This window comes from Parasteatoda tepidariorum, chromosome 1 (assembly GCF_043381705.1).
Source record: "Parasteatoda tepidariorum isolate YZ-2023 chromosome 1, CAS_Ptep_4.0, whole genome shotgun sequence".
NCBI classification, from domain to species: domain Eukaryota; kingdom Metazoa; phylum Arthropoda; class Arachnida; order Araneae; family Theridiidae; genus Parasteatoda; species Parasteatoda tepidariorum.
The window spans coordinates 29642258-29661409 of NC_092204.1; the positions used below are offsets into that span (position 1 = coordinate 29642258).

The 19152-nt window shown below is 29.7% G+C and overlaps 1 protein-coding gene across 3 annotated transcripts in view; it reads right to left on the reverse strand.

Annotated features, from left to right (window-relative positions):
• Positions 1–19152, reverse strand: part of LOC107438650 (mediator complex subunit 14) — a 57411-nt gene that overhangs the window by 14754 nt on the left and 23505 nt on the right. For all 3 annotated transcript variants that reach the window (XM_071178154.1, XM_071178153.1, XM_043051276.2), the window contains exons 13-27: positions 16947–17058; positions 15791–15916; positions 15628–15706; positions 12729–12888; positions 11674–11884; positions 10315–10346; positions 10105–10227; positions 7805–7881; positions 6590–6701; positions 4935–5133; positions 4723–4814; positions 4091–4243; positions 3855–3932; positions 3694–3770; positions 783–900 (exon numbers count right to left, since the gene is read on the reverse strand). In XM_071178154.1, coding sequence (XP_071034255.1) covers positions 783–900; positions 3694–3770; positions 3855–3932; positions 4091–4243; positions 4723–4814; positions 4935–5133; positions 6590–6701; positions 7805–7881; positions 10105–10227; positions 10315–10346; positions 11674–11884; positions 12729–12888; positions 15628–15706; positions 15791–15916; positions 16947–17058 — 1749 coding nt within the window. The remainder of the gene's footprint in view (positions 1–782; positions 901–3693; positions 3771–3854; positions 3933–4090; positions 4244–4722; positions 4815–4934; positions 5134–6589; positions 6702–7804; positions 7882–10104; positions 10228–10314; positions 10347–11673; positions 11885–12728; positions 12889–15627; positions 15707–15790; positions 15917–16946; positions 17059–19152) is intronic.

Below are 19152 nucleotides of genomic sequence, written 5' to 3' on the forward strand. Positions count from 1 at the left end.
TTATCCTTAATACTTTTAGATCTTTAGCAGTGTCATCCAGCCATCTAATTGGAGGTCTTCCTCTAGCCCGAGATCCCGAAGGAGTTTTAAAGGTGGCGATTCAGACTGCATTATTTTCTGGACCTCTCCAGATATAGCCAAGCCATCTTAATCTATTGCTTCGGATGACCTGCACTATCTGTGGCTGTCCATAGAGTCTATATAATTCAAAGTTGTATCTGATTCGCCAACAGCCTCTTTCCCGTACTGGGCCAAAAATATTTCTAAGGATTTTCCTTTCAAAAACACAAAGAGTACGCTGAGTGTCTGCGTTTAGTGTCCATGTTTCACTTGCATAGAGCAATACAGATAGAATAAGAGTCTTATAAATTTTTATTTTAGTTTTTCGACTGATTAGGCTTGATCTTAATTGCTCTCTTAGTCCAAAGAAACACTTGTTTGCCATTTTAATTCTGTTGTCTACTTCTGTTTTCATGCTATTTCGGTCATTGATCATTGTTCCAAGGTATTTGAATTCATTAACCTTAAACGTTTTACTAATGTATTTTTCATATCAATGCTTATATCTCAACATTTAATTTCAATGATATTCTTAAAAGCAAAGATAATTGTTAGAAAAAAGGTACTTTCCGATTTAAAAAAAATTGTAGTAAAAAAGAACATCATTAAAATGGGAAGAATATATTTTAATTAAAGAAATGAAGTTGGTAACAGAGACAGAAATAGCCTGATCATAACACACAAAAAATGTTTAACAAAACACACACAGTATATAGACTTACTTTGATACTATTGATAGCTGATAGTTCTTCTACGGCTCTTTGCTTGTCAAATACACTATAAGCACCATCACGAATAGCAACAAGACCTTCTGGCCGGCATTCAATGTCCAAACAAAAGCTAATTAGAACATTAAGGAAGACAATTTCGTATCCTTTTAATTATTTCGTATCCTTATAATTGTTTTTTTTTAATAGATTAAACAAAAACTTATAGTGTATTTTAAATTATTGCATCTGTGTTAGATAACTTCAAACATATAGTTTAAATCTTTTAAATATTTTCAAGAATTTTCCCTAAATAGCTTGTTACATAAGAAAATATTTCATTTTATTACTACATATTTATTTTTAGAATGCTGAACTTGTTGTTCTTGTTCCTTATCCTCCAATTGTCTGACGGAGTCAGACAAGATCTAATAGGTTGTTGACTCTCAAAAAGTCAATGACAAGAAGTGGAGTAGCGTACAAGTCCTCCTTGGAAAGGCCCAAGCAGTCAAGGATATGTTCGGCAGAGGCCTGCTGGGCTTCACATTTGAAACAGACTGCATAAGTCTTTCTTCCTTCGAAGTACGAGAGACTATTCGTGTGTCCACTTACCAATCTGGCAATTGCTGTTTGAGACGCTCTATCACCAATATGAACAAGTGAAGAGCCCAGCTCCTTAGCCGCATACCAGTTATGAGAGGGGGGGATCCTCCACTTTTTTGATAGATGGCTTTTGATTTTGAATTGATTCTCTGAGTAGGTAAGGGCTGAGGACGAAGATGTTGAATGACTACAGCCCTCCTTGGCCAAGCGATCCGCTTGGTCAATGTGGATGTCAACGTGGAATGGTATCCACTGAAGTTGAATGCTGTGGTACTTTGAAATAAGTTGAAGTTTAAGAAGGATAGAGATGCTTGTTTTGTCTCCAACTTAAGTCCAATTGTGTAGGTGTTGAAGGGAGCTGCGACTGTCCGACAGGATCCAAAGATCTCCAAAGTCACTCTTGTTGATTATAGCATCAATGTCCTGTTCAATTGAGATTAATTCACTTCTAAAGACTAAAGTGAAATCAGGATTACGGAGTAATTTTGTCCAGATTTTTCGATGAAGACGCCGCTACCAGCTAGGTCTCCCAGTCCACTACCGTCTGTGTAAACTTTTTTCGGCGTCACTGAGAATCTCGCTTAAAATTTCCAAAGCTAGCTGCCTAAGTTCAGCTGGAATATGATCTTTCTTTGTGACCGGAGCAGAAAAGCCGAAGTGGAAATGGACTCTGGAAGATGCTGAACTTAAAAGAGCGTAGACATTTCACTTACTCAGAAAAATGATGAAGAACCGAAATATAACGGTAAAGTAACCACTTTAATGAGTTATAATTAACTTGCTAAATAAAACTTAATATCTGACAGGAGAATAGTAAAGCAAAAGTATCACTTTAATAAAAAAGGTAAACAGCCTGTAAAAATAAATTACTTTTTCAGGAGTACAATTAAATAGAAAAAATTATCAGTTTAAAAAAAAAGCCTCCATTGCAACCATTTACATTACAAGTCAATTTAACATTGCAAACATGTTAGGTCAGAAATTTAAAATCACTTATACAAAAAATAAAACCATACCATTTTTATTCTTATTTGTTGGAATTGTTTGAGTTTTAATAAAAAAAACTATTTCCATTGCTGATTTTGCTTGTTATCATAACTTTTTAAGTGTAGTAATTGAAGCAAGACTGAGAAAATAATTTTCCTTGCCTTTCGACTATCTGATAAAACTCCATATGAATGTAGTTTAAAAGAGGCACCTCTGAGTCATTCTTGTATCAAAAATATACAGATAAATTTTCCAGGTTTGCCAATTTTTCAAACGCATTCTGATAGCAGTATTTCTATTTTTTCCTTACAGATCTATTGAACGAATTCTTAAAAAAAAAATTTTTTTTTGTTTAAGATATTAAACCTACATCAAATTTTAATCCATGAACTATAAACATCTTAAACCTACTTCAAATTTATAGTTATGATGAAATTTATATTTGTATCATGAAATTTATGTTTATCTAAAAATGCTCTCTTTAATTTGAATTCTTTGAAAAACATATTATTAAAAGTGCATTTAAAAGTTTAATGTGATTCTTCCAACCATGTTTACTTTTCCGAGTAATCCATTGACATCGGGGAAAGCACACTCCTACAAAGTTCAACTAATTTACTTATAGCTCTTATCTCCAACAGGATGATGAGATTTGACAGAAAATTGTCATTATCCCCTTAGTAGGCAACTTTCCATACATATTGCACAGTAAAACTTCCTAGGCTGAAATGTGACAAAAAACTTTCAGCAAAAAGAAGATTGCTGAATCCAATTTGTTCATGTGTGCTTATTTTTATCTCAATGCATCACAATTATTCAGTTCTTCTGTAAATATGCTGCTTTCAATACAGAAGTTTTTTTCCTTCAACTAATTCCAGCGAAGGGAAACATTATTCGTTCAGTAACTAATATACTGAGGCAGACGCAAGTTGATTATCAAGAGTTGGTTAGTGGAAAAATTCTTCTATAAAATCTTTTAATTTCAGTACTTAACATTAAGAGGTAAAGGATAATACATTATTATCTTCTTAAATGACTTTAAGTAAATTCATTTGATTCCACTCAATTTTATTTCCAAAAGTGGGATAATCAATAATCCACTACCAAAATTAAGCGGGTATCACCATGCTAAACTGGCCTTTCATCTTCAGAGATACAAGAATTGAAGGGGGCACCACATCGGAAAATTTTTGAAAACATTGCACGTTTCATGATTCTATAAAATAACATGAATAAAAAGACAATAATTTTAACATAAAATATATAAATGAAAAATAACTCAGCCAGACTCAATTTACAAAGAAAGTGTAAGCTAAGAACTATTTTTGAAGGATACAGGTTTCTATAGACAACTCTAAAATGTGTTGAAGTTTGAGGACTCGTGACAAATGTCTGCACAGGCACGGCAGGCCTCTAAACATAAAAAGGACATTTATTTATAGATACAATATTCACACTGATTAAACGCTTTAAAATAAGAGAAAGAAAGAAACCTACACTGTGAATCACTCCTAATTCAGATATGGTGGGCAATCTATTGATGGATAACAAAGGAGCATATGTCTCATGAAGACCCTAAAATATAATAAAATTCAACATTTTGAAATAAAAAAAATTTTTTTTTCAGAATACTACTGAAGTTTGAATACTAATACTGAAGTTTGAATACTAATACTGAAGCAGCTTATTATATAACAAGCACAGATAGCTATAATATGATTTTGCTATTATACCTGCATTAATGTCATGATAGAGAGATGTTGGTTGAATTCGTGCTGCAGTTGTGAAGCTACGAGGGTGTGTGGATTACTTGCAGAAACAGTCTGACCAACGACTCCAAATCCCAAATGGTAACGTTTGTCAGACGGGTTCCAATATATATTAACCTAAATAGGAAGTATATGCATAGAAACATTGTTAGTATCAGGAAACCTTTTTAAGTCATGAAAAATAAGTTTAATTAAAAACATTGTCTTGCTTTAATTTTTTATATTTTTTACTTAAGACAATTTTGTAGACTTAATACTAAACGATTAACAATAAAGACTTAACAATTTAATAGACTTTTTTTAAAATTAAAAATTTTCATCTTTGGTTTTTTTTACGCAATTGACTTATACACTGGACAGCCCAGATATTTGCTAGCTTGTAATCAATAATGAGAGTCGACTTATACTATGGGTCATCTTATACGTCAGAATATACAGTAGTTTTTCATGCACAAATTAAAATTATTAATTTAAAAAGTCAAACACATAGCTCATGAAACAATTATTCTGGCTTTAAAAAATCAGCGAAATTACACTTAAAAGTTAAATAAATCAATGCATAACACTAAAATACTGAATAACATATTAGAAATTACCATATTAGTTTTGTTGGGACCATAGCCAAGCACAATTCTTCTGTAAGAAAATGTCTTCACCTCCATCAATGAAGGAAACATATTATGCTGATCTGAAGAAAAAACAAACTTATCATTTCTTGAAAACTTATATTAATTTAAATTCATAAAAAATAAAACTTTTATATTCAAAATAAATGGGGGTGGGGCTATTACAAAATAAGCAAGCATACCGTGTTTCAGGGCACTTGCAAATTCCAAGACTACCTTGTAGAGATGACCCATGATGTTCCAATCTCGGAGCATTTCATCCACCATCTCAGTCACTTGCTTTGAAGTTCCAGCTCCAAAATCATAATTATAGTGCAGAGCCCTACACGGACCCTGCTCTTTAGAACACGTACTGGGAACAGGACAGTTACAAAACACAAACTGTGAAACAAAAAAAAACTTACTGAATATAGAATCAAAGCAATCCAACCAGTAATAAAATAACAATTCTAAATAGATATAAACACCTGAGATGGTAAGTTTTTTCCACAGTGAAAAAAAAAATCACAGAAAAAACTGCTCCAGAAGAAATAGGTTTCTTCCAACCCAAGTGGAAGAAACTCTTTTTAAATAAGAAATAACAAATATTGTATTGAAATTTCAAACAGTTTATAATTGCAATCTAGTTTAAATTATGATATTATTTCCAAGTCATTTAATAAATCATTTTAAAATATCTAAAGATAAGAAAACCAAAAATTGGAAAAAAATTTATTAATTTCTAAAGAAATTATTTAAATGTTTTACATTAAGGAGTGCAGTAAAACTGTATTTTATAATTATATAAAGGGCTTTTAAAATATCATAATTAAAATGTATGTATTATAATACAAATCGGATATTGTAATCATAATTCCAAGAAGCATACTAAGTTTCATAACTAAATGATGCGTCAATAACGAATGCTGGAGACAATTCTTATGCTAACAATAATAAAATAAACTTAAGATTTTTAACTATATTGTAATATAATTGCAAGAAGCATATAAGGATATTGTAATCATAATTGCAAGAAGCATACTAAGTTTCATAACTAAATGATGTGTCAATAACGAATACTGGAGACAATTCTTATATAATATGCTAACAATAATAAAATAAGCTTAAGATTTTTAACTGCAAATTTTACAAAGTAATAATTTTTCCTTTTCCAAAAAAAAATAAATAATAAATTTTGCAAGTTTCTATAGTTCAAAGCTAAAGCTATGCATTTTTCTCCAACATTTTAATAGCATAACAGTGTTTTGCTAAGATTCACTAATAGAGTAGAGCTCCAGATTATCTGACACCCAAAAATTGAAAGAAAATACACTTGGAAAATTTTTGAATTCAAAATAAAAATTGTCGCAAGGAGAGATAGTTGCAAATTTAGGGCAAGAAAAAGTTCTTCAATGAGTTACTTCATGGAATATTATAGAAAGACACTTGTGATTTGAAAAGTTGATGCTGATACAATATTGGGTTGAAGTGTTGTTTTATCACATTCAACAACAGTGCCATATTTCAAACATATTTGAACTTGCATAAATTGTTGATTAGATTTATTGTTCAAACCTAAATTTATTTATTTTTTTAAAATTGCTGAAAAATTAGAAAATTAAGTAATAATTCAACCATTAAAGACTATTAGGGATAGTGGTCTCTAGTTTTATTAAAAAAATTTAAGTCACCCTACTATTTAGTCATGTATTGATCAATTCATCCATATTATAAGTAACGAATTTTGTTAAATTACTGGTTGAAAATTTTTTTTTTTAATCTTTAGTAATTGAGTGTACAGAATACACAATAATTTCTAAGAGGCAATCATTGTTTCCTTTAAGAAAAACCCACTCACTTCAACAAACCATGTGCGGGCACCTTTTCCGTTCAGTCGTATAGTGCAGCTGAGAAGTGCAGAATTGAGAGCAGTGAAAGTATCCATCTCATTGACATCTGGCACTGGCATCCTAGACAACATGAGCAATGATATTACTATTTATTCCTTGCAATTCTTTACAAGAAGTTTTTTTTTTTTTTTAAAAAAAACTTTTCAACAGTCTAAGGAACCCTAGAAAGTTAGGGCACAGTTTTTAGATTGAAATGCTTTCTTTGCTAAATGTTTTAATTAAAAGAAAAAAGATTAGTTTGATGATGGTTCAGCAAAAATGCAAAGTGAGTTAAATTGATGACAAAATTACTAAAAATGTTCATTGAAAAACATTTGTAAAATGCATAGAAAAAAGTATATTGCACTAAAATAGCAGCGAATTTTTTACTCTGAATTAGGATCAGATAAACTTTAATGAAGGTATCTAGATTAATAATTGTTTTAACAGTTTCTGAATATATATACATAATGCAGGTATTCATTAAAAAAAAATGTGAATTAATTTGTGACTTTTGAAATTTTTTGGGAAATTTCTTCATTTTATGACTAAATATGGTACAAAATTTACTGAAATGCTATGTTTTGACTGGAGAAAAAAATTTTTGAATCCAAACTAAGATGAGGGTACAATCTGTTGGCTTTTCTGACAGAAACAATAGAACAGTGGAGATAATGTGTTTAGCAGGGTACACAAATAGCAAATAAATTAAAAGACTGCAAAAAAAATTTTGACTTGAATATTTAAAATTAGTCAAAGAGACATTAAAAATGTCATGTATTGTATAATGAATTGTAACAGACAAAACCATACATTCGTAGATAGCTGTAAAGAAAAAGCTTTCTACATGGGAGCCACATTTACATTTTAATGCATGAATCTCGGTTGTTTTTCCTACAATCATTCAAACATGTGCATCAGTACTGGGCGATGTTAAGATTTTTGCATCGATCACCATCACAATATTTCGATTCATCAAGATGTTAAGTTGCTGTTTCACATTTGGTCTTGCCGAATTTTGCATTCTTGCACTTTTTGACATTCTTTGCATTCTTGCACGCTGGCACTCAAATGTTATAAGATATAGAAATTAAAAGAAAAAGATTTCTAAAGATTAGGTTGGAATGAGGTTTTAGAAAGATTATTAACAACATTATTAGAGTTAATGCTTAAATGTTACTCACTGCACAATCTTTACATGGTAGTTTGATCCATGCCCTTCAATTTGAATGCCATTGTGACATACATCTTTTTTGTTCAGCTGTAAAAGAAGAAAAAAGGTTGAGTTCAAGAAAATAATTCATTATATTAAAAGCGAAAAAAAATATTTTAAGAAATTATTCATGAACCAATTATATCTATGAAAAGTTAAAATAAGGAAAAATTAATTAATTTACAATAAAAAGGCAATGACTTTCATCAAATTTAGTACTCTTGATTGGATTGCTTATTTTTCAGACAAATTTGCAATTAATATTAAAAAAAAAGGAGAAAAGGAAATATTTCAATAACAAGATAAAAACAAAATGATATATTCAAGTGGCCAGAGACAATATGCAAGTGTGCAAGAAAATTTTTTATATTAATACAGAAGTCATGGGTATAGATTTGGGATATTATGACTGCTTCTGTTTTTCAGGATTTTTTTATTAATTGCTAAGTTTGGTGATATAGATGATAATAATCTGGTGTTAGTTGGAGCGTAGTCATCACGGAGATGTAAATGGAATTTTGAGGGAATTGTACAAATAGAATGACGTGTGCGAGATTGTGTTGGAAGTGGAGATTTGCCATTTTGATAATGTTCATGACAGTTTTGTAACTGTGCACATTGGAAAAATGAGAAGAACGTGTTGGAGGTTGATATTTGATGTTGTGCACAGAGTGATTTGACTAATTGTTCCGATGAAAGATGATTGATGTAATAAATGCTTTTTTGGTGCTTTGTTTTTCTATGTAACATTTTCTGAGGAAATTTAATTATTAAATTTTAAGATTGAATTTAGTGCGAAATTAGTTTTTCAGAAGACTGATTGTTTTGGTTTTGTGAAGTGATTTTGAGTTCAAATATTGTGAGTTTAATATTGTTTTATGTGAGTTTAAATAGATTTTTTTTTGTATGTATTTTCATTTCAATTAAGAGATTTTTTTTATTTATTTATAGTTTTATGGGAGATATTGGGATGATGAGCAATGTTTTTGTAGTTTTCTGTAGAGTTTGATGTAGAAAATAAAGCTCTGTCATGGTGAGTAGTTTTTGTAAAGCCCTGTATGTTTTCGTTTAGGATCATTCATGGATTGGTTTGATCAATGATGATGTCCTCAAATAGAAGATTTTAAATACTTCTGGATTTCTCTAACGAATAATTATGTGCCTAACTTGAAGATTCCTGGAAACATGTTTCCCTCCAGCAGCAAGTTGAGCTTTTCTAATTTATATTTTGGGTGATTTTATGTTGTAATTTTTTGTTAATTTTATGCAGATCGTTGCTTGGGGCTAATGATTTGTTATTGATCTACAGTATTTTTTAATTTATGTAATGTTTAAAAAAAATGTTTTGTTAAGTAAAATTCATCAAAATAGGTGCATAGTTATTACAAATCTGTTGCAAAGTGGTAACAATTTGTTATAGATCTACAGTATTTTTTAATTTATATAAAGTTGAAGAAAAAAAATTTTAAGGTTCAGTGCCTCTGTCTAGCATACATTTGCCGAGTATTCCCAATACTAATGTTACTTAAAGTTAAGTGCCACTGCCCATTATACATTTGCCCAGTATACTGCATATGTCCAGTTTGATTGTGATTACACTTAATAAAAAAAAAATTTTTTTTAATTTGTAATATTTTTATCATTCTACTGTGCTATTAGCAAAATTGTCAAAAAACTTTTTATTATTTCATTTTTTAAAAAAATGCAATTCAGAGGTCTGTTAAGTTAAAGGTGCTATATCATTTGTATTTTTTTACTTTTGTAGCATTCCAATTCTTTTTAATTGATTAAAAAAGCATCCCAAAGAACTCTACTAGAGAAAAACATTCAAAATTGTAGTAATTTGTGAAAAAAAAAAGGAAATAAAAAAATCTATGACAAAGAATAAAAATGAAGTGGTTCAAGCATTACAGAAAAAGAAAACCTGAATTATTTCTCATATAAAAAATGCTGATGTAAAAGAGTTAACATATGCTTATAATAGCATCAAAAAAAAATTTTTAAAATATAGCGAAAACAAAAGTTTAAAAACATTATTTTTAGTAAAGTATTTAAACCCTTTGACACAGATAATGGGACACCTGTGTCCCTTATTTATTTTAGAGCATCAGAATATGTCCCTTATTCTGATGCTCTATCTTAAATTAGAATCATATATATACTCAAAATAGAAAATTATATTTTATGCCAAAATTATACAAGAAACACAGTCACAAAATTTAAAAAAGAAGAAAACATTTTATCAAACTAGAATTTTAACATGACACTTACCTCTCTACATAACGTAGCATAAGGGATACGTTCATCACACATGGCAACAATGTGTGAAACTTCAGAGATAAAAAATCCTGTGTATTTTACTTTCTTTATACCAGTATCCCCATGTGTCAAAACCTAAAACAATCATAGAAACCAAAAAATTAAGAAAAAAAGACACAGATTGATTTGAATATTGCTCCTTATAAAAACGATTTATCTTACTTTTCGTTTCTTTCCTACACCCTGGCGCTCACCTAGAAAAGAAGAAAAATAAATGAGTAAAAGATAAGGAAGCAAAAAATTTTAAGCAGTAACAGGATTTTCTAAAAATCTTTTCTTTGCTATGTTTGCTTAGTTGCAGTTATTTAATTTTATTTGAAATATCAAAATAAAAGGTTCTAAAAAATTAAATTTTTTTAAAGGAAGAATTTCAGAATATATGGCTAATATTTATACTAATATATACAATGTATATAATGCATTAGGATTGTTTTTATTAACATGGAGAAAAAGTTTCATTGCATCTGCCTAAAATTTTGGTATAAAACTAATTTTTGGAAAGATTTATCTCATTAAAATGAGATTTAGACTCTAACCCTAATTATCAAAGTTAGACACTGCCCTGTATTCTCTTTTAACAATACAGGATCACAATAATATCTGGATACTCTCTGACACTCTCAGTTCCATTCAGTACTTATCACATTGAAGGTGAGAGACAAAACAGGAGCTTCAATCCTGCACTAACTTAAAATCCTCTCACGACTGCGTGAAGTCCACCCCCAGTGGATCCCTTCTCACGTTGGGGTTCTGGACAATATCGCCTACACTCTGGCTAAGGAGGGGACAGAAAGAACTGTGATGAGTTCAAATTCACTCACCTTCATGGAACTGGCATCGAAAAAGAAAAAAAGAAGACAATGCTTCCTGGCTCGTACCCCCCAAATATCACTGGTACCAGAGCACCCGCCCAGGAGGTGCACTCAACATTCGGTGCAACCGCAAGGATCAGACAGTGCTTACCAGCGGCCACCTTAAGTCTCTTTCTTTCGAGGGTAGTGTTAAAATCTTCCCCAACTGCCCCAGGTGCCACAACATGCAAGCTTCTCCCCAACATATCCTGGACTGTCTTGGACTGGACAAGAGGGACATTCTAGAAAAACCACTTTTGGTGATCGATTTCCTCTGGGTCATGAATTTCATGGACATTGTTTAGCCCAGCTAATTTTGGGGATTAGGAAGAAGAAGAAAAATCAAAGTTAGATTTTTAAAAAAATAATTTAAATTTAGATTAACACAATTGATGCCGCATCACGCGATAATTATGTGATGAAACTCGTTCCTACAATTGGTGTCAGTAAAGATGATTATGTGGTAACTAGATGCATATTATCATTCAACTATTTTTTGCATAAAATAGGTTTTTTTACGACAGTAACATATTGTTCATTACAACAAATTTATTCTAGAATTTAACAACTAAAATGGTTGCTAAAATACAAAAATTTAACTCTGATTTTATTTTGATGGATTACCATTTTTTAATAATAGACATAGGTCTGTGTTTTAACCTAAACTTACATTCGATTTCTGTTCCAGGTCCGTGGGTGGATATAAAGTTATCTAGAGTGGCAAAGTCTACAATCTTCAGATATGTTTTGGGTAATTCTGTATCCATAACACTTCCTTCCACTTTCTGTTCCATGAGGTCATCTTCCAATGGTTGGGGAGCTACGGTCATGAGGTAGTAGGAGGGAATTATTTCACACTTATTTTCTTGCAATCTGATTATCTGCATCAAATAATAAAAAACATTGAAAAAGAAATTACTAAACAAAATCTGTATTTTTTAAGAAAACATTTTTAAAAAAGAACTTAAAAAATTATCTAAGTCAGTAAAATAATTAAGTAGAGCAAGGATATTGAAAAAAAAATGCTTATAATCAGGAAGTAACCGAAGGAACAACATATCCCAATCATTAATTGATGAAACTCCATCTTTTCCAACTTCTGCACTTTAAAAACCTTTTTTACAAATTTTGACTAAAGTATTCACAGAGCTATCGTGCAACTGTATATGGAAGTGTACATCAGTGTTACCCATCTACAATATCCCGAGAAAAACGTACCAATAAATAGTCAAATTATTCAAGATACCCACTCTCTGCTTCACTTAAATTTTTTTTATAACAAAAAAAGTTCTCAATAAGTGACAATTTAGGAACTGACTTATGCATTGAATAAAAGGAAAATCAGTCATTTTCAAAGACAAAATATGGAAGTCAACTTTAATTATAGTGAAATATTTCTAGTATATATATACATATATTTTATTAGTTTGTAGACATAGGGAAGTTTACATGCAGGCTTTATTGATTTACAACAATTGGCATAAATCATTAAATATGTCTAGTGTTTATTTTAAAGTAAATATTAGGATCTATATTTTCAATATTTTTAGACAATGTAGGAGCAAAAATTCATTTCATGAAGAAAAAAAAATTGTCTGTTGGTAAATAGTTTCAAAAGATTAATTTAAAATATCAGAAAGGAAGTAAAAATTATTCCTTACTCAATACACAAAAGGAAATCAGTTTAAACAAATGGATTAGAAATACTTTGAGAGGATAACTTACAATATAATATTCTTGGTGCCTGCAGAGCTTAATAAACAATCTGTGCTTTGAAAACTTGGCTAATTCATGGTCAGGTGGAATAACTAAAGGCAAATGTTCAGTGGCAATTGCAGGAAGATGCTGAATGGTTTTTTCACATCTCCTCACTGTTATCCAAAACCTTAATTAACAATATAAAAGCAAGTGTTATGCTAAATATATTTATAACAAATTTTAAGAGTTTTAAAGAGAGATAAATAATAATCGTATTAAATATAGAATAGAGAGAAGATATGCAACATAAAATTAAACTTCCTAATTTTAAAATCTAATATCTAATTTATAAAAGAACACAAAGTTTTAGAGCTGAAAATACAATAAAAGAGTAAAAGTAATAATATACAGTTTATAGGCATAAGCATAATATGCAGTCAAACCTTGCTAACTCAAACTTCGGTTTCACAAGTCAGAGTAAACAAAATCACTCATAGCAAAATTAAATTTTCATTTCAAATTTCTTATTTACTTAATTATCAAAAAAATACTATGTAATACAATACAATATAGTNAAAAATATTTGGAAATAATCTTGAAAAAACGAAGGAATACACTAATGATTATTTCCAAAATGATGCTAGGGGAAACATCTTTCAAAAAAGAAAGAAAAATCCTAAAATCTTATGAGGAAAAAAAAAATTTTTTTTTTAAAAAAATAGCGGGAAAAGTTATTAAATTTCGTTCCGGTTTTTTGGTTTTCCGGTTTTCTGATTTCCGGATAACGGGTTCTGTACTGTAATATACAGTTTATAGGCATAAGCAAAATAAGCAGTCAAACCTTGCTAACTCAAACTTCGGTTTCACAAGTCAGAGTAAACACAATCACTCATAGCAAAATTAAATTTTCATTTCAAATTTCTTATTTACTTAATTATCAAAAAAATACTATGTAATACAATACAATATAGTACATTCTCTGCTTAAGCTAGAAATCATTTTTATAACAACATCTTAAGAAGATGAGATTTTCTGTGAGTCATAATGGTTAACAAAAGAAAATTGAACTCTCTTATTACTTAAATGAAGAAGCAAATTATCAATAAAGTAATCAGAGGTTCAAAAATTAAAAAAATGAAATTCCGAGCTGCACATGAACAATTCTAAAATATAGCGAAAGAAGCATTCTATACTGTGATTACTCTAAGAAAATACGTAAAAAAATTGGATACTTTTCTTAAGCATACAATGATGGAATTGTCCTTTAAATAATAATTAGTGGTACTAAGTGATTAATACAATAAAATATTGTTATCTTTTCAGTGCTAAATTTCGTAATTTGAGTTTTCAACATTATATTTTCTCACCCTTTAAGTTTGAAATATTGATGGCATTATCTCTGCTCTCTTTTATAATAAACTATTACTATTCTTGCCTAATATTACAAATAAACAGAATCGCTTCTTTCTTCTATTTGAAAAAAAATCATTTATAGTGAATAAAAAAACTGATGTAAACATTTGATTTACCCATCATACAATAATCTTCTAGAAACTTTTCTCAAAAAGGGTGCAACCAAGAAAGATGAACAAAAAATGATGAATAAGATGAAAGATTAATCAGAATTTGAAAATTTTAACAAGTAGAAGTTTATTTACTCAACTATTAAATAAAAGGGATTTTTTTTTCTTTTACGAGATATATCAACAATAATTTTCCACATTCAGAAAATTCCCTATTCTGAAAATCAAACTAAATTAGAATCAGATATTTTAATTTTTTGTAGGTTTTTATTTTTAATACTTTTTATTAACAATTAATCATTATTGCTATTTTTTATGAGCTTTAATTCAAGTAATTTATTTATTTAATTAGTAAGGTGTTGCACCTTTATTAGAAAAATAAGTTAATGTAGAAGATACATATTTTCAATGCTCAAGAACTCTGAAATTTCATCTATCTGGAATGTAATGATTCCCACACATTCCAAATATGTAGTCGAACCTTTACAATATATATATATATATATTTTATATAATTGCAGGCACTTGAGGGTTGTCCCATTGGCTTCAGAAATGCCAGAACTGCTACTCTCTTCTCGTTACCCAGTGAGCACCTGTGGCGAAGTCACGGCGGTGGAGCAGCGTCGCCCACGTCACACAACCACAAACCCATTTTAGGGCGGGTCACATTCACACAAAGGAGAAAGGACATAGAAAACAGAGAGAAAGAAACAGCCATGCCCTGAGCAGGGTTCGAACCCGCGACCAGCGGCTCCGCAGTCAGGCACGCTAACCACTCGGCCACCAGGTCGGCATATATATATGCTATTATTAGAGTTGGATAAGCAATGTTTAACAAAGGCTTTTTAAAAGACAATTTTGATTTTTCTATAAATTGATTGTTAAGCATATGCTTACCTTCAAATTTGAAGTCGTTGAAAAACATCAATATTCTGTGAAACAAGCTAATCAAATCATGAAGATTGTTTTAAAATGTAAAAACCCTACAATAATGCTTTTAATTTTAATTTATTATTTCATTCATTTTTATTTCTATGCAAAAATTAATATTGTTTCACCATCTTTAGAGCATCATTTTCCCACAATCCAGCTTTAGAACTAATTTTTTTCTTTTCATGATAAATCAGCAGCATTTTTTCATAATGATCACTAAGCATAGAATCTTGTAAATCTAATCAAATAACATTATAAGGAAAAATAATGTCTAACTAACGTACTTCCATCTCTCAATCAATAAATCAGTATCATTTTGTACACATTTAACTTCATGTAGATAGGGGATAGAAATTTTGCATTAACAAATGTAAGGCAAAAGTGTGAGCAAAAAACTGGAAAAAAATTTTTTTATACAAGGCTTTGAAAAGTTCTCATTCAATCATCCTGTACATAGGATAGAAAGATACCTCAATTCTGACAGTAAATTCTCTACTTTTGAAGGATCCTTGTTTAGACAGTTCTGTATGTCTTCCATCATGGGTGGCTCTGAAAGCAGAACAAGATTTTAAGCAAGATTACATTTCATAGGAAAGAAAACACAATTTTCTAAAAAAAAAATTTAAAAAATACCGAATTGTGGGACATGAGCCAGGAAGTGACCAGTGTGGGTATTCACAGTGATGAGTAATTCTTCAGATATCATGCACGGCTGCAAGATCGGAACGTGTAGAACTGCTGGGGATCCACTGATGGTGTCTGCAAGAAAGCAAAGCAATTGGATCAATTGAAATATTAATAAAAATCATAATTAATCATCTAATTAATCTAAATTATTAAAATAAGACTAAATTATTAAAATAAGAAAAATTTGGTTTCAGCTGCTTTTATTAAGCGCCATAAAATATCTTTGTTTAGATTCTGTATTAACTGTACATAGATATGGCGTAGCATTTTTTTTTCTTTTTCTTTTTGGGGAAAAAAAACTAATAACAGATCTTTTTGTATAATGGCATATAGGAAATTAACCAATAATGATCTGGAAAAATTCAAATTTACTTCCCACCAGGAACAAGTTACTTTTCACAAGTGAAACTGTGATATTTTTACACTAAGTATAAAAAAGAATATATTTATATTCAAATAAAAAAATTAAAAATATAATTGCTTATTAATTATAATTAAGTCAATTGTGAAAAAGACAACAATAAGAATTATAAAAATAATAAAATAATTATGTGTCACCCTAGTAAATAAGTGTCATGTCGCTTATATGATGGCACTGGCCCATTAAAGGTTAACATTTTCTTAATGGGTCAGTTTTTTATTAAAAACTGATAGTTAAAAAAAGAACATAGAAAATTTTCAAAAAAGTTATATCACTAACTATAGTCCACAATCCATCTTTTCAGATGCCAACTACATTGGTTTTCTTCTAAAAGGCAAACTTGTAATAAATAAAAAGGAGGGAAACGAACACTATTCTTGAATAGATGATAATTTGAATGTATCTCAAATCTGGTTTGAATTCTCAAAATCAATCAAAGAAGGATCTCAAATATATTTTTAAAAAGATGCTAAAACAAACTCAAAGTAGAGGAAATATCTTAAGAAAGAGTGTACACAAGTCATGAAACTAATTTATTTTCAAGTTCTATTCATGCTTTTTAAGAATTTATTAGATTATTTCATAGATATGAAATTTTCACAACATATGAAATTTTTAAACTGGTTATTAATAACTTGAGATGTTGAACTTATCAAAATCTTTTTTTAAAAAAAAACTTACATTCAGTTAGTCCCAGCAAAGGTTTCAGAATGTCACTCAGTTCTTGAAGTTTATGTTTCGTGCGAATGTGAACAGTGTGTATCAACAGCTTTTCCACAGATAAAAAATCAGACTAGGAACAAAATATTATAAGTTCAAAAATAATGTTAGATACCTTAAAAAATATCAGTTTTTTTCAAGAATATTTCGTGCAATTTAATTTTATAAAATATTATATATTTTATTGTAAAAACTTACAAAAATAAAAAAGTTATGTATCAAAAACATTTTGTAACCGATATCAAATAAAAAACTGGTTGATACTCGTTTCAATACTATATTTATATGATAGTTGTTAATTGTTTAATATGCAAATTTTACAAGAAAATAGTACAAAGGAATTTAAGAAGCGTTGATAATAAAATAGCTGAGATCTGCTGTTTTCTAAGCAATGTAGCATTTTTCAAAATGCTTATTTTAGTGCAATTTGTTGGATTCTTTAGATTATTAACATTCAAATCCCTAATGAAAAATTTTAATTCCTGGTTCAAATAAAATCATGGGAGTAGCAAATAACCAATTCAAAAGATATAGGAACAAAAATTTGAAAATAAATAAAAACGCAAATCAGTGTGAATACTACTATTGAAAAAGCCAACAAATTGCACTCTGCGGAGTACGTATAGAAATATTCTGCAAAATTTATAACATTAAAATTTATAATTTTCTTCCTACATGATTCGAATCGAATTTTCAAAAGTATTTTTTAATGATAGCAAGAGTTAATGTGCGGTGATAGGGCATCAGCACATAATCTCCATTGGCAACTGTGTCAACATCAAAAAGTTGAAAATTGCACGCGAATGAATTTTAGAATTTGTGAGTGAACAATTGCTTTCTTTTCGATTTGTTCTCAAAAAAATTTATATGCTGCCATTAAACTTGCACAAGTTCATGGGACGAGATATGTGCATGTATTGAATATTTTTTTCTGCAAAAGGGGAGTTTAATAAAAATTTACAGATACTGATTTCTTTATTTTTTTTCTGAGAAGATGTGAATTTTACAAGGATTATTACGATTTTTGTGAAAGTACCGATTATACTGGTAATGAAGGTGCTATTTTTGTCAGGTAGAATTTTGTGGAAGTACTGATAAACGGTAGTAAAATCCACCTGAATTAGGCCTTGACTACTGAACTCTTCCTTAACTTGGTGTCACTGACTGCACCAAAATTTGGTAAAAAACACAAAACTTTGACTGTGACTGTAAACTGAACGATATTTGCTTACGACGCCATGTTTTGCTCGCTCTCGGTGTATTCAGACGATTAATGCACGTTTTCTCAAACATCAACTTATTTAGGGAGATAAATGTTTGACATGTATTAATTAAAGTTCATTTCCTCTATGCTGCCTTTTTAAATCTGGTTGGTGGTATAATATGGTTAGCGGGTTTATTTTGAAATTACCTATACTATATATATATATATATAATACACTAGCTTACAGAAAAGCCTATTTCTGCAGTTACTACTAAAATTCATTCGCGTGCAATTTTCAACTTTTTGATGTTAGCACAGTTGCCAATGGAGATTATGTGCTGATGCCTTATCACCACGCATTAACTCTTGCTACCATTAAAAAATACTTTTTAAAATTCGATTCGAGTCATGTAGGAAGAAAATTATAAGCTTTAATATTATAAATTTTGCAGAATATTTCTATATGTACTCCGCAAAGTGCAATTTGTTGGCTTTTTCAATAGTAGTCATGATAAAAATTGAGGATTTTCGTTACTTACAAATTTAGTAAAAAAAGGATACCTCACAATTCTACTCCCAACTTTGAGATCAAAAATACTGTTACAACATTTTTTACCAATAGCAATATTTCAATTTCTTCGATAATACAGTAGGGAACCGATTATCCGGAACGATCGGGACCATCGCTATTCCGGATAACTGATTTTTCCGGTTTTCTGAATCGCTACAAAAAGTCGTTTTTTTAATTGTTAAACCCAACTAAAAAAAAAAACTTTTTAATATAATCTTAAAAAGAAGAAAAAACGATGAAGTAATACACTAATGATTATTTCCAAAATGATTGTAAGGTAAAAATCTTTCAAAAAAGAAAGAAAATTTCTAAAATCTTATGAGGAAAAAAATTTTTTTTTTAAAAAATGGCGGGAAAATTCATTGAATTTCGTTCCGGTTTTTTGGTTTTCC